Source organism: Enhydra lutris, unplaced genomic scaffold (genome assembly GCF_002288905.1).
Source record: "Enhydra lutris kenyoni isolate GAN:26980312 unplaced genomic scaffold, ASM228890v2 scaffoldscaffold12, whole genome shotgun sequence".
NCBI classification, from domain to species: Eukaryota; Metazoa; Chordata; class Mammalia; order Carnivora; family Mustelidae; genus Enhydra; species Enhydra lutris.
In genome coordinates this window covers 38,611,672-38,637,650 of record NW_019154096.1, presented here as the reverse complement: position 1 = coordinate 38,637,650, position 25,979 = coordinate 38,611,672, and the positions used below count along the sequence as shown (strand labels likewise).

The 25,979-nt window shown below is 54.3% G+C and overlaps 1 protein-coding gene across 3 annotated transcripts; it reads left to right on the top strand.

Moving 5' to 3' along the window:
- The first annotated feature begins 4,285 nt into the window (after positions 1-4,285).
- On the top strand, positions 4,286-22,235 carry LOC111145118 (annexin A8). Of its 3 annotated transcripts, XM_022499774.1 has the most exons (12): positions 4,286-4,460; positions 10,029-10,119; positions 11,052-11,146; positions 12,538-12,651; positions 13,429-13,519; positions 14,262-14,341; positions 14,840-14,899; positions 15,434-15,527; positions 15,783-15,878; positions 17,527-17,585; positions 18,504-18,626; positions 21,432-22,235. In XM_022499774.1, the coding sequence occupies exons 1-12, from the start codon at positions 4,440-4,442 to the stop codon at positions 21,489-21,491; spliced, it is 984 nt and encodes a 327-aa protein (XP_022355482.1). In that variant the 5' UTR covers positions 4,286-4,439; the 3' UTR covers positions 21,492-22,235. The 3 variants fall into 3 exon arrangements, with proteins under 3 accessions (XP_022355482.1, XP_022355484.1, XP_022355483.1); XM_022499776.1 differs by lacking the exons at positions 10,029-10,119; positions 11,052-11,146 and having other exon boundaries at positions 4,440-4,460; positions 21,432-22,229; XM_022499775.1 differs by lacking the exons at positions 13,429-13,519; positions 14,262-14,341 and having other exon boundaries at positions 4,440-4,460; positions 21,432-22,229.
- Positions 22,236-25,979: the final 3,744 nt, after the last annotated feature.

The following is a 25,979-nucleotide window of genomic DNA, read 5'->3' as shown; positions in this document are numbered from 1 at the left end:
GAAGAAGAGGAGGAGGAGGAAGAAGGAGAAACTTGAACTTAAATGAATTCACAACAGTGAATGGCTCTTAGACTTTGAGCACTTGACTTATGTCAAGTCTTGAACACAAGACTTACGTCAGGGGCACCTGGGTGGCTCAGCCGGTTAAGCGGCTGCCTTCAGCTCAGGTCATGTTCCCAGGGTCCTGGGGTCGAGCCCCGCATCGGGCTCCCTGCTCAGCAGATGGTCTGCTTCTCCCTCTCCCTCTCCCTCTGCCTGCTCCTCTGCCTCCTCGTACTGTCTCTCTGTCAAATAAATACATAAAATCTTAAAAATAAATAAACAGATAAATAAAAAGACTTGTCCTGGCCAGAGGAGCTGAGAGGTGAAGTCTCAGTGCTCAGGCACACAGAGAGCTGGGTCTGCTCCATTTTATGTCAGAGCTGCAGAGGGCAGTGCTCCCCATAAAACAGGACACAAACCCTCATCTCCAGCCCAAGCCATGACACAGAGGAGGACCACGTGTCCCAAGTTCCTGTGGGAAATGAGGTTCCCAAGTCAGCAGCGTGGTGTGCATGCTGTGGGAAACCTGAGCTGAGAAGATAGCATTGGAGTCTATCCGGACCTAACAGAATCTCCCAGTTTCCAGCAAAACCAAACATGGCCCTGTCCCGCTGCGGTGCCTCCCCCATCTGGGCTACTGGGAGCGGGGGCGTCTCATGGAAAACATTTCCTGCTGAAGATGAGCTCAAGGGAGAAGAAAAATCCTAGGTATCTAGCCAAGGAGAGCCAGCAGATAAAAGAAACAAAGAGACTCAGGGCCCAGAATGTAGAGATAATAGAGCAACCTAAAAGGGAAGTAAAAAAAGAGTGTGTGAAATGTTCAAACAAAATAAAGAAATAAAAACTAGAAGACAAGAACTACTAATTATGAAAATGGCAGAGTTTAAAGAAGATCAAAGTTTTAAAATGGCATTAAATTAGAAATTTAATATGATTCGATTCGACATAATTAAAGAGAAAAAATGGACTCAATCGAGAGACACATCTGCAGATGCTGTCCCTATTGACTGAGATGGAAACCAGAAGGGGGAAATTAATAAACGAGGAAAGAATGAGGAGCTACAGCCATGGCAGCCCATTCTTTCATCCCCAGTGGTTAAAGGATAAAACAAAGGCTCTGGAGCTCAAACACACAAAGGAACAAAGCCATGTTTGCTGACTCACCAGGCCAGAGAGCAAACACCAGGAGAGAAACCCACTGAGTGCTCTGCTAAGAGAGAGAGTCAGCAGACTCTCTAGAAGGTTCTGGAAGGACTGGTGGGGCTGATCAAAGATGGAGAACTGGCACTCTGGATGGAACAGAATGTGTTCCTAGGTCTGTACACAGCTGCTTAAAACACGCTCCATGTTCCTGGACCAAGGGGGGTCTTCACTCAGGCCTGACCCGTCAGGGTGACTCCAAGTCTGGGATCAATACTCAAGAGGGATACCTGCCATAGGTTAATTTTCACCACAATAACAATTTCAAACCACCTGCCTCTGACCTCACTACTTCACCCCACACTCAGCACCCGTAATCGTCTCCAGACAAATATCACCTCAGAGCAGTGGAAAGAAAGCCCTCTCTTTCCTGACATACCCCCATTCCCTGCCCATTTCCCTCAAATTTCACAACAGAGGGTTGGGGTTGGGCTTTGGGTTTTCCTTCCTGACTAATGCCAGAGTCTCTGCTCATACCCTGGCTCCTATTCCCTATCTGCCTCTTATGGAACTGGTGTCCCTGTTCTGTCCCCTCTCCTGCATCTCATCCTTCTCTGCATTCCAAGAGCATTAAACACGTTCAATCCCCCTCCTTCCTTAAAAACACCTTCCTCGGCCCCACACGCCCTTCCAGAGAAAGCCACCCTCTGCTTGTGTTGTCTTCATTCCGAGTCTGTTGCCCTCCCACGCCCACGCTGAGCTGAGTGGGAGCACGGCAGTTCCTGTCACCCTTGGGCCATGAGTGAAATATGGGGCATAGGATCTTGGCACCCCAAGATCATAACATTACTCAAGAGAAGTCCAGCTCAGCCTAGCTAGGAGCACCCACAGTGCACTGGGGCAGCTTTGGCCAGCCTTGTGCCTGGGTGTGGTCTTCACAGTGTCTGCCGGGGCTGTGGGAAGGACAGGCTATGGTGATTTCCCCCATGGGGAGCCCTCCTGGAGAACCCAGGGAGGGGCCCGCTGTCCATTCTCTGACCCCCGGGCCTGGGGCTCACTCAGCAGGGCCAAGGGAGCTGCCCACATCTACCCAGGAGTGAGGAAAGGCCATTCATGAGGGGGAAGCAGGCACAAGGGCAGAATGTGGGTACAAGTGGGCAGGTGAGAGGCTCCAGAGTTGGCATGAGGACAGAGGCCCACAGCATGTGGGACCCAGTGGGCGATCCAGGGAAGGGGCTGCTGAGCCCAGAGACCCTGCAGGAGCAGATGGAGTCTCTGGACTTTCATCTCTGGGGTGGGAGTAGCCCAAATCCTTGATTCCAAGTTCTTGGAATCAAATCTTCGGAATCAAATCCTTGATTCCAAAGGATAGCCAAGGCTCAGAACCACTGATGAGGAAGGGGAAGAACAGAGGGTCCAGTAAGGAGTCCTGGGGGTCAGTTAGGGTGATAATCACGAGACTAAAAAGGCTGGCAAAGGGTGCAGGATATCCCAGAAGGGAAGCAAGAGATGGGCTGGGGAAAGAAGGTGAGGTTCTGGCTGTTGGAGCAGTCTGCACAGAGCCTGAGGAGAGAGCACAAACGCTGTTGGGGCTTGGTCTCATCCGGTGACCTGTCTGGGTCACTGTGCACTGCAGACCCTCAGAGAGCCAGGTCACGTCTGCACCAATCACTGTGGCCTGTCCTGGTCTCAGTGCCTGGCATGGCTCTCCGGGCTGTGCTCAGGGCCTACCACGCCGGCCCTATCTAAGGTCATCCTCATAACTAGACTTTGACCACAGCCTCCCAGAGGGTACCTACTACCCAGACACGCCCAGGCCATGGTGCGGACACCCCCTAACAGGCACATGGGTATGGGCAGCTGAAGTCCCGAGAAGGCCCACCAGGGAGGGCACCTCCCTTATGACCAAAGGACTCCCAAGAAGAATGGGAAGTCTGGGCCCCCAAAGGCGGGGGTAGACCTTTCTCAGTCCGTGTGACCAGAGGCAGGCTGAATGCTTCCTCTTCAGATGGCATCCCACAATTCTCTCTAGTAGTTATCCCTAGTCCTCCGGCCGCTCTGGGTGGTGCCTGCCCCCCCTCTGCAGACCGGCCAAGCTCTGTCCCCACCCACCCCAGCCCGTACTTCCAGAAAGAACAGCCTGGAGACACTGTGTGTGTGTAAAGCAAAGAGTACTAGACTCCGGGTCAGGAAACCAGACGACTTTGCATCAAGAGACAACCCTTATCTGTTACTCTGAAAGGTTTCCCTGAATACAAAACAATCACACCAGCATGGAGCTAACTTTCACTCAGAAGGCAGGGCATTCTCGAAGCCCCAGTCTCCCCTGACAGAGGCGCCTCAGGGTGGTCCCTGAGGCACTGGTGTTTCCTCTGAAGGGTAGGTTAAGAGTTGGATGGAGAAAGTCTGCTGCGGAACATTCTAGTCAGGGGACCCAGGGAGAGTTTAAAAAAAAAAAAAAAATTTCTTCCAGAGAGGAAAAAATTAACCTCTTCCCAGTGGCCCTGTCTGCCTCCCTCGACTGGCAGCTGAGGCGTCCTGCGGGACCCCGCCCAGGGCAGGCGCGGAACGGAGCCCAGAGAACTGGTGGGTGACGACTCTGCTTCTCCAGAGCAGCGGGACTCGTGCAGATGATCTGAGCACTGGAGCCTGTTTCTTCCTGCAGGACACGGAACTTACACTTGCTGCTCAGGGCTGAGGCAAAGAATAAAGGGGACAGATGGGTCACAGGGATTAAAGAAGTCTCCAAACTTAAGAGACACCCCCAAAAAATGGAGGCTGCTCATACTTATGTCCTCTGCCGAGCTCCCCACTACATTGTTAGTGTTGTAGAAACTGTGCAATTAAAGAAAGGGAGACATAGTATCCTTCCCTTTTTTCTACGGCTCAGGTCTGGCAAAGACGGTCTGAAACTACAGCTGTGGTTACTATGTGGGGCGGTCAAAGGCTGGGACTCAGAATTTCCAGTTGACATTACAGCCTCAGCCCAGACATCTGGCAGTGAGTGGCGGCATTCCACAGGCGGGCTCCGGGTGGTGGCTGGGTGCGGCCAGGGAGCCCCGGGAGGGACCCAGAGCCAGGCGGAGCCCAGAGGGGAAGGGGTGGGGCCTGAGGCCCCACTTTCGCCACCACACCCAACACCCAGCCCCAAGGACCTGGCTTCTTATGTGAGAGCCAGTTTTGTGGGATCTCCCGAGTAGAGGGAAGGTCGACTTGTAGATCTTCATTTCCCTAGGAAAGAGAATCGAGAGAACAAGATGGCCTGGTGGAAAGCCTGGGTAAGTGGGGAGTAAGCCGCGGCGGACTGTGGGGTTCCTGCAGAGTGCTGGTGGAGAGAGGCATGCTATCTGCTGGCCAAGCACCAGGCTGCCCACTGAGGGGGGAAGAGAGAAGAAACCGTCCCAGCCCTAGAGGTGCTCACAGCTAGTGAGACAGATAAAGGAAAATTTTCTTCTTAAAAGATTTTTTTTTTATTTATTCATCTGAAAGAGAGACAGAGAGAACACAAGCAGGGGGAGAGGCAAGGGGGAGAGAGAAGCCGACTCTCCAGTGAGCTGGGAGCCCAATGCAGGGCTCGATCCAAGGACCAGGAGACCATGACCTGAGCCAAAGGCAGACACTTAACCAGCTGAGCCACCCAGGCACCCCCAGATAAAGGAACCTTGAGGTACACCTAAGGAAGCTGAGGGGATGGGGAGCCCAGAGGAAGAGCCGCGACGGGAAGTGTTAGGCTGCTCGAAGCTAGGGGGTGTCATGTTTGAGTGAGATGTGCATGTGTGTGGTATGTGTGCCCACACATGTGTTTGAGGAGAATCAGGCAGATTGTTCCTTGCAGAGGGAAAAGTATGTGCAAAGGCCCGGGGGCAGTGGGGGGAGGGAAGCTTGGCTTTGGAGAGAAGTAGCTCGTCATGGCCTGAGGGCCCTCTGGGGTGGGTGGGGGCAGAGGAATCAGGGGAGATAGACCTAGAGAAGCAGGCAGGACAGCTCCTACAAAGCCTCACATGGCAGGATAAGGGGCTTGGGCTTTACCTTAAGAGCAGTGGGGAGCCATTGAAGGCACTTGAGCTGGTGAGCAGCACAATCAAATCGGCTGATGGTGGAGATCTCATCAATGCCCACACCTTAGGGCATGGGAGGGCAGGCAGTCTTCTAGGAATCCATGGTGTTTATTCAACAAGATTGGGGAGAAAGGAGGGAGGGCAAGAGGACCTGGCCTACAGGGGCCTTGAGTGTCTGAAACCTATGCTTTATAGAGTTCTGGAGGACTGAGGTGGGGAAGACAGCACAGCCTGTCCCCAAGTCTCCCACCTCACAGCTGAACTACCAGATTCTTGGGAGTGTTTCATCTGGGTTTGAGTCGAGGCCATCTCGTCCTCATGAGCTGAAGACACAAAGATGACAAGCCAATGACATCTTCTGGCCAGGCACGACTCCTTCATTTCATCCCCCAGGCAGCCCAGGACATCAGGGCTGCTCTTCCCTTTCCATGGATGAGGACACTGAGTCTCAGAGACACCAAGTAACCTCTGGGTCCCACAGCAAGCAGTCAGTGGTCTCTGCACCCCCTCCCCCAGGCACTCTGTGAGCCACAGTGGATGACCCAGCCTTATCCTGCTTCAGGAAATCTCTTTGTCACAAATGGGACAACCCAGGGGCTGATGGGTTCAGACATGCCAGGCCTGGACAGTCAGGACAGAGAGGCAGCTAGGGACAGGGACAGGGGGGCAGCCGTCTGGGCCCCAGCACAGCAGCCAGGATAGGTCAAGGGCCTGGGGCAGCCTCCTGTTTCCACCTGGTCAGTGGGAAGCTTCTTTTGAGGAAGCAGGCATGGCAAGGAGAGCCCAGTGCTGGGCACTCTTCCACAGTCAGCTGCTGCCCTGGATGGCCTGATTCTGGGCCTTGCTCCCAGGGGACCAGGGGCCCAACCCAGCCAGGCAGGCAGAAGCCTCCTTGCAGGGACCTGGCCCACCTGGCAGGTTAATGGTAACCCTCACTGAGCACCTACTGTGCGCCAGACATTCCTCTAAGCATCTCACTTCTAAGCGTCTCGCTTAAGCCTTGAACACCTCTACAAAATGGACGACAGTATCTTTATTCACAGATGAAGAACGGAAGCACAAGGAACCTCAGTGGATGCCCAGGGTTGCCGCACAAGCAAGTGGTAGAGTCTGGGTTAGAATCAGAGCAGCCCAATTCCAGAGCCCAGACTGGGGGCCTTGGCAGCCCACAGCCTACTGGCTTGGGCAGTAAGACCACAGGCAGAACCCGCCTGTGACTGGCTAAGGACCAGATGTCCTCTGGGCCCCCAGCCAGACCAGGACCAGGACTGGGGGTGTTGGGGGGTGAGGGTATGAAAGATCAGCTAGAGGGACCTGTCTGTGCCTCTCTTACAGAAATGAAGTTCTGTCTCGCAGGTTCCCCAGGGCAGCCTCGTGACGGGGGAAGGCAAAGGTGGGGCAGCTCCTCAGAACCGAGCTCTCACAGACAGAGTCACGGGCAGGACTGAGTCACCTTCTCACCTTCCTGTCTGGACAAGCCAGTCTGGGCACGGGGCCCCGGCAGGTTCTCTAACAGCGGGGCCTTTCAGATAGGAAGATCTGGTGCCCTGCCCCACCCTGCTGATGTTCAGGGGTCTGATTTCAGATAATTGTACTTTTTATCCCCTAAAATCATAGAGGAGGAAGAGAGACTGAGGCTCCTCAATGCCTCAAAAATCACAACCCCCCGGGAAGTGGGTTGACAACCGTTCCCCCCGGAGCCAACCTCGGACCCGCTAAAGGGGCTGCTCCCAGGGACCCGCTAAAGGGGCTGCTCCCAGGGACTCAGTCCCATGGTCTGGCCAGTCCCTGCCCCACGCGTTGGCCTGGGGGCAGGGAGACAGCCCTTCGCGGGTGGTCCCCAGACCTCGCACTCCCTCCTGGATCACCTGCATTCCTGTGGACAAGGCTTCCTTCAGTAGAGAGTTCCGGGAAAATTCCCTGTCCCGAAAAAGTTGAGTCATCAGTAGAGTAGGGGGAAGTAGACAGAGCTCAGCTTCTGAGTCAGGCTGTGGGTCTTGCTAGCCACATCAGCTTGACAAGCACTCTGAGCCCAGCTCCCTTGCCTGTAAAATGAGGCATTCATGGTTAGAGAGGTCCAGGAGTATGAGCACCGTACTTCTGGCCCTGGAGGCATCAAACACAGAGGCCTGGCACAAAGCAGCTGCTCAGTGGCTAAGGGAGGTCATGGCAGCTCAGACTCCACAAACAAGAGATACTGTGTATGCATGCACACAGCAGGGCCACCTCTGGAACCATACAGGCTCTTCTGGGTGGAATCTGCACAAGGGATTATTTCTAACACTTTTTGCTGAGAAATACAGTGCTCAAAAATGAGATAGGAGGGGCGCCTGGGTGGCTCAGTGGTTTAAAGCCTCTGCCTTCGGCTCAGGTCATGATCTCAGGATCCTGGGATCAAGCCCCGCATCGGGCTCTCTGCTCGGCAGTGAGCCTGCTTCCTCCTCTCTCCCTCTCTGCCTGCCTCTCTGCCTACTTGTGATCTCTGTCAAATAAATAAATAAAATCTTTAAAAAAAATGAGATAGGATAATGTTAGCAGACATTTGAAATTCAAGCAAAGGGAACAGAAAGACCTTTTACCTTTTACTCAAAAGCGATATCCCTACAGATAGCCCCACAGATGGCAATCTGCCAGGTATTTTCAGGATCTAATTAGAGCTTGAAGGATGGAAGCATGGATGGATGGATGGATGGATGAATGGATGGATACAGTGATTAAATGAATGGCTGGATGGGTGATTAGATGGATGTAAGGATGGATAGAAGGATGGACATGGTGATTAAATGAATGAATAAATGGTTGGATAGATGGATGGATGTGGCCATTGAGTATCTGGGTGGAGAATGGATGACTAGATGAATGAATGAGTGGGTTGGTGGGTGGGAAGGTGGGAAGGCAGATGAGTGGATGAGGGGCAGACAGAAGGAGGAAGTGAATAGTTTCATGGGAGACCAAACACGATGGGACTAAACTCCTTTCCACTCCTCCTTTCCACTGAGGAATCTCTGAGTCTTCTTCAAATTCAATGCCCATCTCCAATCTCCCTCCACTCCTCTACCAGCCTCCTAAAAGCACATACTTAAGAAAGATCATTTATTTTCATCTGAGAAATTCTACAGGGCACAAGGCTAAAGAGTCCTCAGGCGAGCCCTGGGGTTCGAGATCTGGCTCAGACCAAGGGCCCAAGAACTCTGGTTATTGTGTTTACTTCACAATTTCCAGAGCAGCATGCCGTTCTTTCTAAACCTAACCTTCTGTCCTCCATGAGCCTGCGCACTTGCAAAGGCTCTGGGCTGTTGGGTCTCCACCTGCTTGTGAACACCCACTTCTCAGAAAGAAGGCAGCTTGACCTCAAACCACACCTCTCTTCCCAACCTTGTCTGCACACTCTCAAAGCAGCACATTCACCTCCACGAAGCCTGTCCTTACTCGCCCATCGCCCTGTGGTTTGGGGGTAGGTGGCCCTTTCCCACCAACAGCAGTGCCTGTCGATGGTGCTGGAGGGAGCTCTGGGGTGTGGGTGGGCAGGGCCTGCTGTTTGCCCTCAGATGACGCCAGCGGGGAGAGGCTTGGCCTGATCCACAGCCCACACCCCAGGGCAGGAGCAGGGGCAGGAAAGATTCTGTGGCTTCTTCCCACAAGCTGCGGTTCTGGCTGGTGTCAGCCTGTTAATCAAAGAGCCATTCTGTGGAGGTGACATGGCAGCCACAGAGCCCAAAGGGGAAGCAGCAACCCCTCACAGCCAGGCCAGGCAGGCTATGGTCTCTCACAGTACTCTCACTTAATGGCAGCTTCCCTACCCAGCTGATGCCTCTGAGGGCCTGGCTCGAGTCACAGAACCGCCCCCACCCCACCCCAGGAGATTAGATGCAGCCTGCCTAAACCCAATAAAGCTACCTCTCATAGGACATCCTGCCCTTTGTGTTCCTTCATAATCCCTGTACGCACACCCTGCAGTGTCCCCACCCCTTCTCCCAAGTTCCTGTTACCCCCGGCGAACCTCCAGCTAGCCACGGGAATCCTATCACAAAAGATCCAGGGACAGGTCTGGCAAGGAGGCTGAGGCAGGGAAAACTGTGGGACCCTTCTGAAGACAGCCAGGTGGCCAGGAGCACACTCGTGGTCATTGTTGTGCCTTGTCACCCCCAATAAAATCACTGCTGGCCTTCTCTGGGGCCAGCCCCCTCTCCTAGGACTTCCTCCCAGTGCTTCCTTCCTCCTGACACTGAAGGCTGGGCGGCGGGTCTGCACACGGCCACAGTACCAGCCACCTTCTAGGGTCAGTGTACGCCAGCTCCACAGGGCTGGCCCTGGTGCTGAAGGCTGAGATTCCCCCCACTCACTGTGGCCCTGGATGCAGACGAGCTCGGTCCTGCCTCACTCCTCCTCAGGGGGCCCCTCCTTCCTCCTTGAGGCCTGAGCTGACAGGACAGGCCTCCCCTTAGCCAAGGCAGCTAAGGGCCACACGGGGCCTCCACACCCACCCCCAGGCTTCCGCAGCCCCAAAGTGGAAGAGCCATAGGGCAACTCGGTGCCAAGTGGACCGAGGCACCCCTTCCTCGACACATATCTGCTGGTAACTGTCATATCCAGGAGCTACAGTCCTGGGCCAGGAAGGACCCCTCAGGCCTCCCATCATCCAAGGCAGACCATCACGGAGACCCATGCCAGGCTGGGGCAGGAGGGACCCAAGCCTCCACCGTGATGGGCTGGTGATCTGCCCCCACCCACCCACCCACCCACCCCTGCCAGCCTTCCCACTTGGAACAAGCCTGGGCTCTTTTGCAGGTGGAACAGGAGGGGATTACTGTGAAGGGCAGCTCCCACTTTAACCCGGACCCCGATGCAGAGACCCTCTACAAAGCCATGAAGGGGATCGGTAAGTTGATGTCTGCAGACCTGCCCACCGGCCTCTCTGGGATCTGGCCACTCTGCTCAAGACCGCGAGCCCCACAGCTCTGGAGGGGTGTGGCCAGGTGACACTGTGCTCCCGAGACGGACTCCCAGCTCAGAGAAGCACATGGGCGCTCCCATCCCAGCACTGGTCTACACCCCGCCCCCCACGGCTGGAGAAGAGGGAAAGTGGTTGTGCCTCCCTGAGTCATGAGGGAAGGAAGGGGTCACCATCACCTGTGCGTGCCTGCGCATCCTTGTGTCGGCAACTGTACCCCACTCGTCAGAGCTTTCGCACTCACAGAATGGCCTCGGGAACCCTGGACCTGTAGGGCCGAGCTGGACTTCCCCACTCAGCTCGGGCTGGGCACAGGCAGCCTCTTTCCAGTCATTCCTGAAGCAAGCAAGGGGTTGTCCTCCTTCCTAGATGAACCTTGACGGCATGTTCATGACCTCTGTTTCCTGTGAGATCTCTGCTGTTACCCCCACTTCCCAAAGGAGAGAGCAGATGCTCTGGGCAATGAGACAGCTGGGCCAGGACTCAGACCCAGTTTGCTGGGCCCTCAGTCCTGACTTGCCCCTGCCACCACCAGCCCGAGAGAGGACAGGGTAGAAGGTCCTCCTATCTGAGCACCAAAGGCCCCGGAGGATGTCCAGGGCAGATCAGATGATCAGAGGGACCTCAGCACTACCACTTTGAGACTGGCCTCAGACAGCACCCCAACACCTTGTGGGTGGGAGGCAGGGGAGGGATGGATGGATTTTCTGCTTGGGTGTTCTAGCTACACCATGAACGTTGTCAGTTCTGGGAGGTATCCATGCATTGTGTGCCCACTGCTTGGCCACCCAGCAGCTTCTCGCCCTCCTCCTCAGCCCCCTTGGGGGCCATAGGGATGTTCACACTGTGCACCCCTGCAGGGACCAACGAGCAGGCCATCATCGATGTGCTCACGAAGAGAAGCAACGCTCAGCGGCAGCAAATTGCCAAGTCCTTCAAGGCGCAATTTGGCAAGGTAAAAGGAGGACAGGAGGCTTTCCTTGGGAGGCTAGGGGAGCTGCTGTGGCCAGAGACAGCCTGGCAGGCAGCTTTGGTCTGGACCAGGCCTTTGGCTAAAGACCAGCTTCTAAAAGCATGAGGCACAGAGGGCATGCTTACACTAAAAATTTTATTAATTGTGTATCTGAAGTTAAAATTTCACTGGCCATCCTGTTTTATCTGGTTACATTATTTATGGCTCCCCACACCCCTGGCTTGGTGGCCGGCCTCTGCAGTACGCTGTACCCCTCTACCCTGTCTCTCTCACCGACCTCCTTTACTTTGTCTCCATGCCCCATCCTTGAACTGTGTCCCTGCCTCTATGCTTTGCTCACGCTGTTCCCAAAGCCTGGGAATCCTACTCTCACCTACATGCAGAAGAGCCGGCCAGGCTCCTTTCTGTCCTGTGACCTGTCCACTCTCTTCTCACATTAGAGCTTCCATGTCTGTGCCTGCTCCCTCTGCCTCGAGGGAGCTCCAGGGGCAGGGAACACATGCGCTGGACCCTTTTTCTCTCTTCCCTCCCTCCTCCACCCCAGGATAGAGCCAGGCACTGGGGGTACTACCTAAACACAGAAACAAAGGCACACATAGCCTCGGCTGCCAGAAGCTTCTGTCGCTGCATCTCCTTAGTTTGGAGGTGAATGATGAAGCCCGAACATTCCAAGGGGTGTCAATGCACGTCTTTCTTTCTTCCTGTCTTCCTTCCTTCCTTCCCTTTCTTTCTTTATTTTTTTTCCTTAATTTCTTTCTCTTAACTTTCACAATTGTGCATTATTTCCTACATTCATCATTAGGGAAATTGATGTTCTAAGAATAAGTTCTAAGAGTAACTGCCCAAGATCCCAGGGCTTATAAGCAACAAGGTTGGGATTTAAATCCAGGTCCAACAAGGCCCTTGGTCCTTGGCTATACTGTGCAGATCAGCAGGGTATGGCCTTGTGGCTCCTTGTGGAGACTGGTGTCCTTAGAAGCAGACCCACATGAAATGGATTCCTTAATTCATTCCTGAATTTATTGAGTGCCCACAGGCTATGACAGGATTTGATGGTGAGCAATGACAAACACATATTTTGGGCTTATAACGTGCCCAGCATGGCCTTGAGAGCTGAGTCGAGCCACACACATCTCTCCACCAATCCCCTAAGCAGTGGTATAAGGCGGGAGTCTCACGGTCTCCAGTTCACGGGTGAAGGTAATGCTGCTCACAGAAGCTGCACCGCTGGCCCCCAAAACCCCAGCTCCCTCCCGCTCAAGGTAGAGCCTGCCAGAGGCCCTCCGGAGACTCCAGGACTGGCTGCCACCCAGCTGCCTGCCCTTGGGGGGGCACAATGTCCAGATCATTGCTCTTCCTTCTTCTCACATTAGGATCTCACCGAGACCTTGCAGTCGGAGCTGAGCGGCAAGTTCGAGAGGCTCATCGTGGCCCTCATGTACCCTCCGTACAGATTCGAAGCCAAGGAACTGCACGATGCCATGAAGGTAGCCGGGGGGAGGGGCAGGAATGTCACAAGGGCTGGCTGGGGCCACAGCTGGGGACGCATTCCCCAAGAGAGCCTGGCACTGGGACCTCCAAGCTCCCGGTGAACCACCCTTTGGAACGGCCCAGCCCAGGGAGCCTGCAGCCTGCTGCCCAGACGGGCCGGCTTTTGCCGTCATGCGGCCACCAGGAAGTCAGAATCGGCACTTCTCAGGACAGGGCCTCACCAGGTGTACAGGAATGACAGGGCGATCCCTGAACCTGAAGCCTCTTCCCCGTCCTTTTCCTGCAGTCATCTCTTGTGACTCCCATGGCTCCTTTAGCACTCGCAGAGAATGAGGAGGGAGTCAGGGCCCAGCGACTATAATCATCGCAGTTGAAAGGACACTCACTGGGTGTGCACGCCTGGCCTTTCCCACCTGTTCTCTCCGATCCACCTTTGGGCTGGGCCGGCTCCTTACCCACCCCCCCGCCCCAGGACGGATGAGGACTCCTAGGCTTGGCGAGGTGGAGTGACATGCTAGAGACTACCCAGCATGGAGGGCAGAGCTGAGACAGAACTCTCCCATTGCCTCCACTGCCCGCAGGATCCGCCCCTGGAGACAAACACAGGGGACTTCCCCCAGTAACACCCTCCAGCAGAAGCCCCCATCAGGGGGCGGTAGCGCACTGACCAGACCTTCCTGAGGCTCTTCCTCTCGCCTCTTGACAGAGGAGGGTAGGGACAGAGCATACAAGCCTGGCGGAGTTCTCCAACTGACAGAGGTTTTTGTCCACAGGGCTTGGGGACCAAAGAGGGTGTCATCATTGAAATCCTGGCTTCTCGGACCAAGAACCAGCTGCGGGAGATAATGAAGGCCTATGAGGAGGGTAAGGGAGGAAGTGGGGCCTGGATATAAGGGCTTGCTTGGGAATGGCCACAGGCTATGGCAGCCTGAGAGGGGATGAGGGACAAGCAGTGCCCTGGGACTTCGCTGGAAAAGACCCTTTCTGGGCCTTTCTACACATGGGTGCTGAGCACCTGCTGTGTGCCCAGTCCTGTGGTCTGATGGTCTCTATGCCCCCTGAAGCCCATGGGCTGCAGGGGGAGGGACATGTACCCCTAAACTCTCTGCCCCTCAAGGGTATTGCAATGTGGGTCCCCGGCTGTGTCAGCCCTGAATGGGGCTGGCTCCTTCCTGGCCAGGCACAAGTTGCCCCTGGGGACGGTGCAGGGCCCTGCTGCAGTACGGGCTACAGACTACAGGCTGTTGTGGAGCCTTCGGGATGCAAGGTGACCAGAGGCCAGCCTGGCCTCCATGTGGTCTGCCCGACAGACAATCTGCCTGAAGATTCTGGCTTTGCCAAACCACAAACGAAGCGAGCTCTGTCGTCCCCTGCTGGGCTTTCGGCCTGACCTCGCTCTGTGCTTCGATCTATGCTGGCAGCCTGTGTTACGTTCTCCTTCTGAATGACCGCCAGGTGGTGGAGCCCCTGCCACTCAGACCCCCAGGCCGTGTATCCACTCCGATGACTCGTCCCTACCAGACGGCTTGAACTGGGAGAAGTGTGGGAAACCCGGGCTGGGAGAAGGGAAGCCAGTCCATGCCCTGTGGTCCTGTTTCCCCCGCAGACTATGGGTCCAGCCTAGAGGAAGACATCCGAGGAGACACCAGCGGCTACCTGGAGAGGATCCTGGTGTGCCTCCTACAGGTATTAGAGCCCAGGCTCCTGGGAGCCCCTTGCCTGAAAGACCCCAGCAGCTGGGCTCCAAGGATCAGTCCTTGGGGAGAGCTGCTGGGGTGGGGTGAGGTCAGGGCCTGGGTAGAGAGCCAGGGACCGGGCTCCTTGGATACATCTCAGCGTGGCTGGAGGATTCTCACCACCACATGTCACTGACCCAGCCACAAGGGGGCACCCCAGAACCGGGAGGAGACTGCCCTGTCACCCAGCAGGTCCTACCCACCATGCCCCATGCCTGGCACTCTGCTCACCTCAGCTTACTGAATCCCCCGGCTCCCTACGAGGCAGCCCTTACTACTGTCACTTTATAGATGACAAAATCTGGCCCTGGAGAGGGTAACCAACCTGCTAAAATCCCCATGGCCAAAAAGCAGTAGAGCCCTGCCTGCCCTCCCGCCCGGCTTTCCCCTCTGCCCCAGTCGCTCTGCTGGGATAGCCTGCCTTACATGCCTCCCCTTCTGTTCCTAGGGCAGCAGGGATGATGTGAGTGGCTTTGTGGACCCAGGACAGGCTGTCCAAGATGCACAGGTGAGGCCACATACATACACTCTCAGCAGCTACCGCCCTGTGGGCCACCTGCCCCATCCGCTGGGGGCTGATGCCTGGAAGCCCTACGCAGCCCTTCTGTCCATGCGGGCTTTCTTTGACACTAGGCTAGGCTGGGACCCAGCTCAGCTCTCTGCAGAACTTTACCCTCTGGGGTTCCAGAAGGAAAGTGAGAGTGTTTGGGGAGAGTCAGGAACAGGGAGGGGAGTGACTTGGGAGGGCTCCACTGAAGCGCTGTTCTAGCAGGAACAGCCCACGAACCTGGGGACCAGACGGCACTATTCAGATCACTATACTTCAGTCTGCTGGCAGAGTGCTAGGGATGCTCAGAGGCAGAGCAAAGCCCCAGGGGGAGGCAGGGGAGTTCCCAGAGCGGCTTCTGGCCTCATACCCAGAAGGGATTTTAGCCTCTCAGGGATAGCAAGAGAAGAGAATGCTGACCTTGTAGGTAGATGGGGGCTGACTGTCACCTCCTTCCTCTCCTTCACTGGCTTCTTGTGGCTGCCCCAATGCTAGGATCTGTATGCGGCGGGCGAGAAGATTCATGGGACGGATGAGATGAAATTCATCACCATCCTGTGCACGCGCAGTGCCACACACCTGATGAGAGGTACCAGGGTGGGGGAGGCACTGTCGGGCTCCAGCTGGGGGCCCTGGCCACACGGCCCATCCCTTCACGCGGGCCATCCAGTGTACATCCTCCCCTGGTAGCGATGCTGGGGAGAGAGCCAGGGAGATTGGACCCTTACCCTGGCAACCAAGTGGAGGTCCGGGGTGACACATGGATGTGCGGTCTCGGATCTGAGATGCTGGGGGTGTCGCCCTGAGATCTGCATATCCCACAAGAGAAGACGTCTCTCTGCAGTGTTCGAGGAATATGAGAAAATCGCCGGCAAGAGCATTGATGACAGCATCCAGAGTGAGACCCATGGCTCCTTGGAGGAGGCCATGCTCACAGTGGGTAAGACATGGGGCTTGGCGCTCAGACCCACAGGTGTCCGCAGCCACGGGGCTCAGCAGGGGGGCAGCGCCCAGGGTGGCAAGAGCAAACGAGTGGGTCCCTATGTCCGCTTTCCATGGACCCTCTCTCCCTCCCCACTCCAGGCCAGACACGCATGTACCCTTCAGCCCAGGACACTGGAACTATCCTGCCCTCGTGTCTTCAGTGAGCTAGGTCCTGCCCCCATAACCCCTGTGCTGTGTGAGTGTGCAAGCATGAGTGTGAGCATGGTGCAGGTGAGAACATGTGAGGATGTGAATGTGTGTGCACACTTGCAGGATTATGCCCGACCCAGGGTCTGTGCTCACCCACAGTGACCACACAGGGAACATCCTGGTTCTGATCATAAAGCCCTAAAGAAAGTCACCTGTCTGGACCTTAGCCAGGGTGCTGGTCTCTGCCTCGGTGGCTCACTAAAGAAATGATGATGTGTAGTTGGAGTCCAAACTCAATGATTGATAGTCTGATGCTGGGCAGCACCGAGAACCTTCCCTCAAGCACGATGTCAGGTCTACTTAGGAGGACCTGTTCCAGACAAAACCAAGATCACCGTGAAAGTCATTGTACAGTGAGGAGCTGAGGCCCAGAGGCAGGGAGACCTTCCTCTCCTCCCATCCATGATGGAGCCAAGGACAGGGCCCCAGGGTTAGGGTGCTCCCCTCCACACCGGGCTCTCCCCATTTTGTGGCGGGCAGCCCGGGGAGCTCCACGACATGTCCAGGTCTTTCAGAGTGGACTGGGACATCTGACCGTACCCAGCAGGCTTTGGCTGCTGTGATAAAAACCATCTATGTCGGAGCAGCTCAGTGTCCCCCTGCCCCAGGCTCAGCAAGTCAGCCCCTGCACTGAATTTGAACAACCTCCTGAGTATATCTTCCAGAGAGGAAAAGCAAGCCCCGGGTGCTTCCTACCCCCTTGCCCTTGAACACTCCCACAATTCATGCCACAGACGAGGACAGTGCAGAGCAGGCAAGTCAAAGAATGAAGTCATACCATGCCATCAGGGAAGAGCCAAACACCTGCCTCCTTCACACAAAGCCCACGCTCTTTCTGCTGCCCAGAGCTTAAGTGCCGAGCTCCCTGACCCAGATGCCGAGCCTCTGAAGTGGCATCCATGAAAGAAAACAGGGGCCCACTCTCTGGGCCAGATGTCCCTGGGTGCCCCAGTGCTCCAGGGCTGGGCCCCACTGTCACGTGGAAACTCAAACGCAGGGACCTTCCTGATGAGTGGCGGTGTAAAGTGGGCACCCTGAGTCCCGTGGAGTGGCTGGGTGCCTGGCAAAGCTGGTTCCAGAGTGTAAGAGCCCAGGGATGGGGCTGGACAGAGCCATGTTCAGAGCGGCCAGCCCCGCAGACCCCAGGACATTTTCACCTCACCCTCTGCCTGCCCACTCTGTCTTTAGACCTGTGCCCAGTGACCTAGGCTTCCTTCCCTGTCCCACCCCACCCAACGCCAAGCCTCTCATTTTGGAACTAGGCAACGCATAAATAAATAGGCCAAAAACTTCATAACACTCACCCTTAAGATCCAAGGCAAGACATAAATAAATACACATGCACCAATGCCACCTACAACCTCAAGTTTTAACAGAGCTTTCCTGTTTGCCAGTGAAATGCACCCGGAACCTGCACAGCTACTTCGCAGAGCGACTTTACTACGCCCTGAAGGTAACTCTTCCGTCTTTGGTGCCTCCTGTTCTCAGGCCTACTCAGCGGCCTCTGCCAAGCCAAGGCGCTCAGAGCCACTGCTGCCTCCGACACCTGTGTCTTCTCTAATTCCAGCCTCTTGTGATCAGAATGCTATAGCTCTCAAAGGGTAAACTGAGTCTGGGTAGGGGAAGCCCCAGCTCCCGAAGGCTGAATTTGAGCAGGTTTTTCACAGGTGTGCATTGCATCGACTTCTTGCAGCAATCCTGGGAGACGTAGGTCATAACTGCCGTGCTAGAGGTGGTGAAACCAAGGTTTGGGTCAAGGTCACACAGCTGGTGACCGGCAGAACCAGTCCAGCCTCCTGTAGTAGGTGGAGTTTCTGGCACCTGGAACCAAGCTGGACGGTAGAGGAATTCCCTGAGCCCGAAGGCAGTGCCCACTTAACACCACTGGAAGTGAGAACCCCAAGTGCTCTGGCCAGGAAGTGAGAGGGGGCATGGAGTTCCCTTGGCCGCAGGTGCCATCTAACCTGAGACTAGTCAAAGATGGATATAGGCAGGAAGGTCCTGCTTGAGAATTGGCCCGGTAAGCTGAACTTCCTGGCATTGCTCCTCTAGGAAGAAGTCTTACTTTTAGAGCAGTGAGTATTCTGTGTCTAGAAGCTGATGTGGCAAACCAAACACACACGTCACTTTGAGGCATTGGGCTCCCAATAAAGACACACACATGGGAGGTGAGGGAGAAGAGATGAAGGGAACAGAAACTCTGAGTCACTGAAGCACCCCTTGCAGTGCTTTGCCCCCTGAAGCAAAGGCTCATTCCCGCATCTCTGGGCCCCTGTGAAAGCCCCCTGGGCCCAGGGCACAGGTCGGTCCATCATCACAGAGCTGCACCAGAAAGACAGGCAGTGACTGTTGACCACTGCGTCTTGTCCAGGGAGCAGGGACGCGCGACGGGACCCTCATAAGAAACATCGTCTCGAGAAGTGAGATCGACTTAAATCTCATCAAGTGTCAGTTCACAAAGATGTACGGCAAGACCCTCAGCAGCATGATCGTGGTAAGTCGGGGTCCCCAACTCTACCCCCAGTTCGAAGCAGACATTACTGGGGGACCTGGATACTGGGACTAGAGTCCTACGTCACATGTGTCCATCCCTTCCCGGTGGGGGTCACACCCGTGCATTCACAGCCACACAGTATGTATAGAGCTCAGCAAGGGAGCCAGTGTGGCTAGGGCCTGGAGGGGGATTGGGGGGACGCACAGGGACCAGACCATGGAAGCCCCTGTACTTGGCCCCCAGAGTTGGCTTTGCATTTGAGTTACGCTTGCTCCTTTTGAAAGGACACAATGAACCCTTGCCAAGGAGACCACATCTGAATGTCAGTGACAGTGAATAGTTCAGTAGGAATCAGGCAGCAGCCTTTAAAATCCAGACTGATGCAGCCCTTCAGCAAAATCGTGAAGCAGTACGATTTTAAGGAGACAAATCAGATGGGTTCCAGCAGGCTACCTAACCAGAAGCCAGTCAGGGAACTTTCTAGAACTGAGAAAACGCACAGTGATCCTCACACCATCACAAGGCCATACTGTTGAGAGAAACAGTTCTTCTAGAAATTAATGCAAATGAGGCCTTGACCATATCATTAAGAGAAGTCAAACCTCGAGAAGTACATCCCTGAGTCTTCATTGACCCTTAAGTCAAGTCTGGTTACTCTACAAATGTCTGTTGTCAGCCTCAATTTCCAATAAACACATAACTCACAATATGTTAAAAAGACATTTCTCCCTGAAAACGTTTCAGAAAGGGGTAATGGGTAGATGGGAGTGAGGGATGGTAGAATTCCTCTTTGTTTTGTTTTTGGCTTTCCAGCCGTTCTGGTCAAAAGACAGGAGGGCTACCCGCAGACCAGCCCAAGCTGCTGATGGCTTTCCCAACACCCAGCCCCGGCAGAGAGTTAGGAATTTTTTCACCCATCCGTGGCTCCTGTGGCCATCACGGAGATTCCTCTACCTTCTCACCACCACAGTTGGATGGAGCCACAGTCAGACTTCAGAGGAACAACCACCCTGAGATGGAAGGATCACTTGGATCCGTCCAGGATCCAAGTGGTGGAGTGGATCCAATCACGGTGGAGAAAGGCTTAGCAGTCTATTTATCACATGATCAGTATAATCGATAATGGAGTCCCCTGTCTAGACACACAAGAAGCCCGCCCTCTTTAGGTTTTGCCTTCAGGTGCCGCTTAAGAAAACTGAGATGGAATTGTGACTTACGTGGCCAAATACTTTCTTTTTAGTATAGACCACTCTCTATAGATGTCATCAAAGCAAAAATGATTTCCAACAGTGATACCAGCATTCAAAACTCCTGCATAGAAATTAATATGGAAAATTTATAAAAGCCCCATGTATAACTTTATACCCATGCTTTTTTTTAAGATTTTTTTATTTATTCATTTGACAGACAGAAATCACAAGTAGGCAGAGAGGCAGGCAGAGAGAGAGGAGGAAGCAGGCTCCCTGCTGAGCAGAGAGCCTGATGTGGGGCTCGATCCCAGGACCCTGGAATCATGACCCGAGCCAAAGGCAGAAGCTTCAACCCACCGAGCCACCCAGGCATCCCTATACTCACGCTTTTAAAAAGATAGACAAGATGAATAGTTTTCTAAAAAGCACAAAACAACACAGAAAAAAAAAATACCTTATTACAAACATTGTGGAAAGAAAGCAAGGAAGGAAGGGAGGGAGGAAAAGGAGGGAAGAAAGGAAGGAAGGAGGGGAAGGAAGGAAGGAAGGAAGGAAGGAAGGAAGGAAGGAAGGAAGGAAGGAAGGGAGGGAGGGAGGGAGGGAGGAAGAAGGGAAGAAAAGGATAAATTTAAAATGTGGTTGAAAATCTACCAGAATATTTCAGGCCCAAATGATTGCACAAGCAAATTTGACTAAAAGTTAAGGACTAGGTGATTCCCATGAGGCATAAACAACTACAGCGCATAGAACAGTGGAACTAGCCCAGCGCCATCACTTGCCATGTGGCCTTGATGAATACCACAGCCTCTTGCTCCCATTTTCCTCAAGCACATAAGAAGGGAGTTGGGTGATATGCCCTCCTCTGTTTTCCCTGGCTCAGTGTGCAGATCTTAAACCAATCAGACCTATCAGGACCTGCCTGACAGCAAGGAGGCATGGTAGACCAGAGAAACAGGGTTCAGCCATGGCCATGTGGGGTCAATCCTACTGGGAGACAGACGCCGCTTGACCCCGACGTGAGCCAGCCACTGTGCGGGCAAGCCCACACTTCTGCTGTTTACACCTCACCACATCTCAGCAAGGCTCATATCAGCATCAGTGTCATTTGACAGACGAGAAGGTGGTGACAGGACTCATCCCAGATGCAGGGTCAGGGCGTGGTCCAGGTTCTGCGTGGACCCAAAGCCGGGCTCTGCCCACTGCACGCCCTGCCTCCACTGGGCACCCCGCAGTTCCCACCTGCAGCAGGAGGTGTTGAGTAAATGACCGGTCTTGTCAAATAAACGAATAGTTGGACACTTTGGGGTCCTGAATGGAATAAGGGGCAGAGCCCAGGGGGGCTGGGGGCCATCAAAATGCCTTCCTTGCTCCAGAGCAGAGCTGTGTCTGTGACTCATTTCCTACATGAAGCTGCCTGGTAGTTAGTAAGAGAATCAAAAGGAGATACAAAGAAGTATCCCCAGATGGCAAACAAGGAAAGACAGGTGGCATCGTGTGGGCCTGCAGCATAGGAACTGCAGAGAGACGTGCCAGGCCTCTCCCCAAGGAGCAGGACTGTTGTAATAACCACAGCTGGCAAATACCCTTTGTGACTCCCTGTCCCTCCTGTCCTCAGGGAGACACCAGTGGCGACTACAAGAACGCCCTGCTGAACTTGGTGGGCAGTGACTCCTGAAGGCCCGGGATAGAGCAAAGGCCAAGAAGCTGGAGCCACCAGACCCTGCCTGCTCAACCTTGGCCGTGCAATGGGGGGTGGGGTGGGGGGGGAGGGAGCCCCAACTTGCCTTTCAGTCTTCTATCTCCCAGCTTCTGGTGCTTTCAAGTCAGTTCCAGGTATGAGCACAGGGCCAACCCTAGCATAATCTGGCCAGATAAACACTTCGGCACAAGGGGCTGTTTCTTCTTCCCTACCCATGGGTTTTCCCGAGCTTGACGGGTCACAGAGCGACCTGGGCCCCGCTCACACAGATACCCAGCCCCACCCCATCTATTAAATCAGGACCTGCAGAGAACAGACCAGAGGATAAGGAATTTTAACAAGCATCTCAGCAGATGAGCCTCCCTGAAAGGCCACAGGGAGGCTAGGAGAGCCCATACGTTTCAGGGCACACACATGTGAGCCGCCAAGAAAGAAACACATGCATTCCGGCTGACTGGGATGCCACTAATACCCGTTCATCTAAAAACATTAGGATATAGGCAGAATGAAAATTCTCTACCTACAGAGAAAGCTGCACATCAATGTCCCGACCCAAGGGCACTAAGCTCTAAGGGGCCCAGGCTTACCCATTCCTTGCTCAGCGGAGCTGCTTTTTCCTTCCCTGACACAAGCATGGAGCATTTCTTATTCCGACCCGATGCCAAGATGCAGAGACGCCTCTGCTGGTCTTTCCAGAATAATAAATCTTGTACACTTGAATCTAAGTGCCTTTGGATTTCTAGCAGTGACCAGAGCAGGACCAATTTAATTTGTCAGTGTTCATAAAAGAAATGTTATTATAAAGAGCTTGGGGGGGGGGTGAATCAAACCTGAGCACACAGGTGGACGTTTCCCCATGGGGACACACTGATCAGACTGTGCCCTCTGTACCCTGGGGACAATCGAGTAAATGAGGATCCTTCCTATCGCCTAAATCCTGATCTCTCAGAGGTGGGGGGTGGGGGGTAAAAAGTCTTGTGCTCCTATTCCAACCTGTGGCTTTTGTTTGTTTCGTGGCTTCCATCCAGGGGGATCCAGCTGTCGTCGACTGCCCCCCAGGGATGGGGACTCCCAGCCTCCTTGGACAGCCCAGTCTTCTTCCAACAGGAGTGATCAGCAGAGCTCTTCCTTTAACTGAGCCAAACCCTGCCCCACACAGCCCTCTGATCTCAAGTCCCCATCTAGGGCCACAGTGCCTATCCTTTCCCATCCCCCCTGCCTATCCGAAGACGACCCCTAGATTCCACTAAGACATCTTCTGTCAAAGCTAAACTTCCCCGGTCCCCTAACTGTCCCTCCCAGAGCCTGGTTTGGGGCTACATCCTCTGAACATGTTCTAGTTTGCAAAGTCCCTCTTAAAGTATGACCCTGAGGAGTCAGGCAGATCCGAGAGATGGCACAGCAGGCCCACTGAGCTCACACAGGTGAGAAGTAGGCTCCAGTTCTGCCCTGTGCCGGCTGTGTGACTCTGACCTAGTCACTTCCTCTCTTCCTCTGAGCTCGGTTCCCTCAACTTTCAATGCAGGAATTCAGTCCCAGTTACTTGCTGCATTTCAAACCACCCTAAAGCTGGCATAAAACCATCATTTTACGATGGTCATGGGTTCAGCCAGGGCCCAGCGCAGATAAGTCAGCTCTTCTACAGCAAGTCTGGGGGCTCCGTGGGGAAGACCCGAAGGTTTGGAGGAACTCTAAGGCAGGATCCTGAAGTCATCTGGAGGCTTCTTCCCCCAAGGGCTGGAAGGCTAGGCTCAGCTGGAGCTGTCCGCCAGCGCTCCGACGTGCAGCCTGCCCGGTATGCAGAGGGTCGCGGGGCTCCGCACGTGGCAGGTCAGAGCCGCATGGCCTTCTGGGAGGCACCTCGAGAGGCACACAGATCACATTCACCGTGCCCTATCTGTCAAAGACATCACAGGCCAGCCCAGCTTTGAGGGAAGCAGACACAGTCCCCGGCTGTCCACAGGAAGAAGGTCAAAGAATGAGAGGCCATTGTCATAAGTCCACAAGTGGTTTAAGTACTTGAACAACGGGTGTAGAATCCCTGAGCCATGAGTGCAGCCATGGGTGGGCCCGAAGCAAGATCCCAGAGGCCCCCCAGAGCATGCTTAGTGCGACCTGTGTGGCCCCAGGCCAGCCTCTCAGGGGGTCCTGATGCTTTAATCTTTTTTTTTTTTTTTAATTCAAGTCCTGCCCTGAACTTTCTTTCCGTGCTGAGTCGCTGAGTCTCCTTCTGCCTTTAGAAAAGACTTAGAGGATTTCTCTGCCCTGCAGTCCCTCTGGTACACCCACTCTCTGGGCACAGGGTTGTCTTGAGGTCCATCCCAAAGCTAACCTGAGGCGGCCAGATGGGAGCCTCCAGAAAAGCTGGAGCCAAGCAGACAGCTCAGGAAACTCTGTTGTGCCCAGCTAGTGGCCGGCAGGGGAGCGGGTTTCAGCAGAACCGTGCAGTTCATCCCTCATTTAGGCTGAGCAGAACGGAGGTCCCTCTGGCCACAGAGGGCAGGAGCAGGTCTCCTGAGATTACAGAGAGGCTCTCTCCCCGTGGGGTGACAGCTAGAGCAGCACAGGTGGTCCTGTGGCCTCCCTGGGAGGTGACTCCTGTCTAGCTGAGGTGGCGGCTGGGGACGGGAGCGCTGGCTGGCAGAGGGACTTGGCCAGGACACTGAAAGTGTCCTCAGCACCTCCAAATCTTTTTTGCTGGAATAACCTTTTGAGCATTTCTGATAAAACAGACACAGTCCTAAGGTACTTTTACAATTGCTCTGGGATTTTTTCTTTTCTTTTTTTTTTCTTTTTTACTTTTAATGCACCCGTCTCTTTAAAGAGAATTTGGAGTCCGCTCCATTTGAATTCAGCAAAAGAGAAAAATGAGAAGCTAGGAGGTCCCTGCTTGTGGCCTCACCATAGGTCTATAATGAGAACTATTGTTTCCTGACTCTCTACAGAAGATTATATACTCATAAAAGCCCTTTCTATTCTCAAATCCAGGATGCCGCATAACTTCGAAACTGTACCTCCTCGCTCCCTTAGCAACACCAGCTGGTTGCAAAGAAAGAACTGTTCTAGTGCACTGAGTTCAGGGTTTGTCCTACGGCATGATTTGAGGCAAAATTTTCATCTGACACAGGATTCTGGGAGTTATCCAATGGCTGCTCATCAATTCCTTTTCTTAAACTATCCAGAAGGGAAGCTCTTGTGAGCAATTCAAAAGTCTCAGTTACGAAGAATCCATGCCCTTATGGCACCAGAGGATACCTGTTTGGGCCTCTCCCTCAAAAAAGCTGGGAGCCAGGAGAGCAAGAACCTGGTTTTACTCGTTCCTGAACATTCAGTGCCTATCGTGCCGCAGGCCCCTAATGAATATTTTTGAAAGAACAAAAACAAACAAGATGACAGGCTTTGGGGATGGAAGACCCATCTAGCCAGGACACCTGAGCCCATCCTTCATCATCTCTCATTCTGAGAAGACACGCGGCCTCTCGGACTCTCCTCAGAGGGAAGCCCACTCAGCCAGCCCTACTGAAAACAGCCCCAGAAAGATCTAAGGGGGAGTGTGCCTACTTGGCCCTATTTCAGGCTTAATACCACATGACAAACAAACCCATCAGGACCCACCCCGGTCTGAGCCCCTTTGGAAACGCTCGCCGCTCCCTGCCACCAAGCACCAGTCCAGTGGGGTATGCAGACACGGCCAGAAGCAGACCATGCCCACCAGCATCGCTTCATGCTGCTGGAGGGCAAGGGCTAGCCTGTGGGGCTTGGCCTCTTTCGGGTTTATCCTTGAGCAGAGGAAGGGCCACCTCATTGAGAATTGAGTGCTTGGGCAAAATCAGGATCATCTCAGCAAAGGAGTAAACAGGGAAACAGATCTGCACTTAGCACCCGCCCAACACTTCTGTTACCGTGCCCACGCATTGTACCTGCCGCCAGGTCGGGGCTAACCAGGGACGGCTTTGTAAGGAAGGTGATGTATGAGCAGAGCCTTGAAGGATGACTAGGTGCTTCTCAGGTAGACTAGACAGGGGACCACAATCCAGGCCGAGGGAGGAATACAAACACAGCAGGGCCTCTGGCCTCCTTCAGATTATAGGAATGGTATGCTCAGGCCTCCTGGGGGGGGGGGGTCCAAGATAAAGGTGTTTTCAGGTGGCAAGTCAGGGCAGACTTGAGCTATCAGATGAAGAAGCTCCAAGTATTTCCAGGGACAAGGGGATCTTTTAAGGGGTCAGGCAAGGGGGCATCTGGGAGGGATCTAGGGAAGATTCCTGGCAACACTGCAGCAGAGTCTGCCTGCGTGAATCTGGAGGAAGGGAGCCCCACGTGGAGACCCGTCCCACAACCCTCCAGCCTAGTTCTCTATGGTCCTGAGGCGACTCCTCCAGGAGGAGGCTGGCCTGGCCACTATAGTTCTGCTGTAGCCCCAGGCCACCGCATCTTTGACCCCGTGGTGAGGAGCAAAGCTGA

Excerpts from the sequence above, each read along its gene's own strand:
- LOC111145118 (XM_022499774.1), top strand. The coding sequence starts at position 4,440 with ATGGCCTGGTGGAAAGCCTGG. Across the intron at positions 10,120-11,051 it reads CAAAGCCATGAAGGGGATCG|GGACCAACGAGCAGGCCATC; the intron begins GTAAGTTGATGT and ends GCACCCCTGCAG. Across the intron at positions 18,627-21,431 it reads CCCTCAGCAGCATGATCGTG|GGAGACACCAGTGGCGACTA; the intron begins GTAAGTCGGGGT and ends TCCTGTCCTCAG.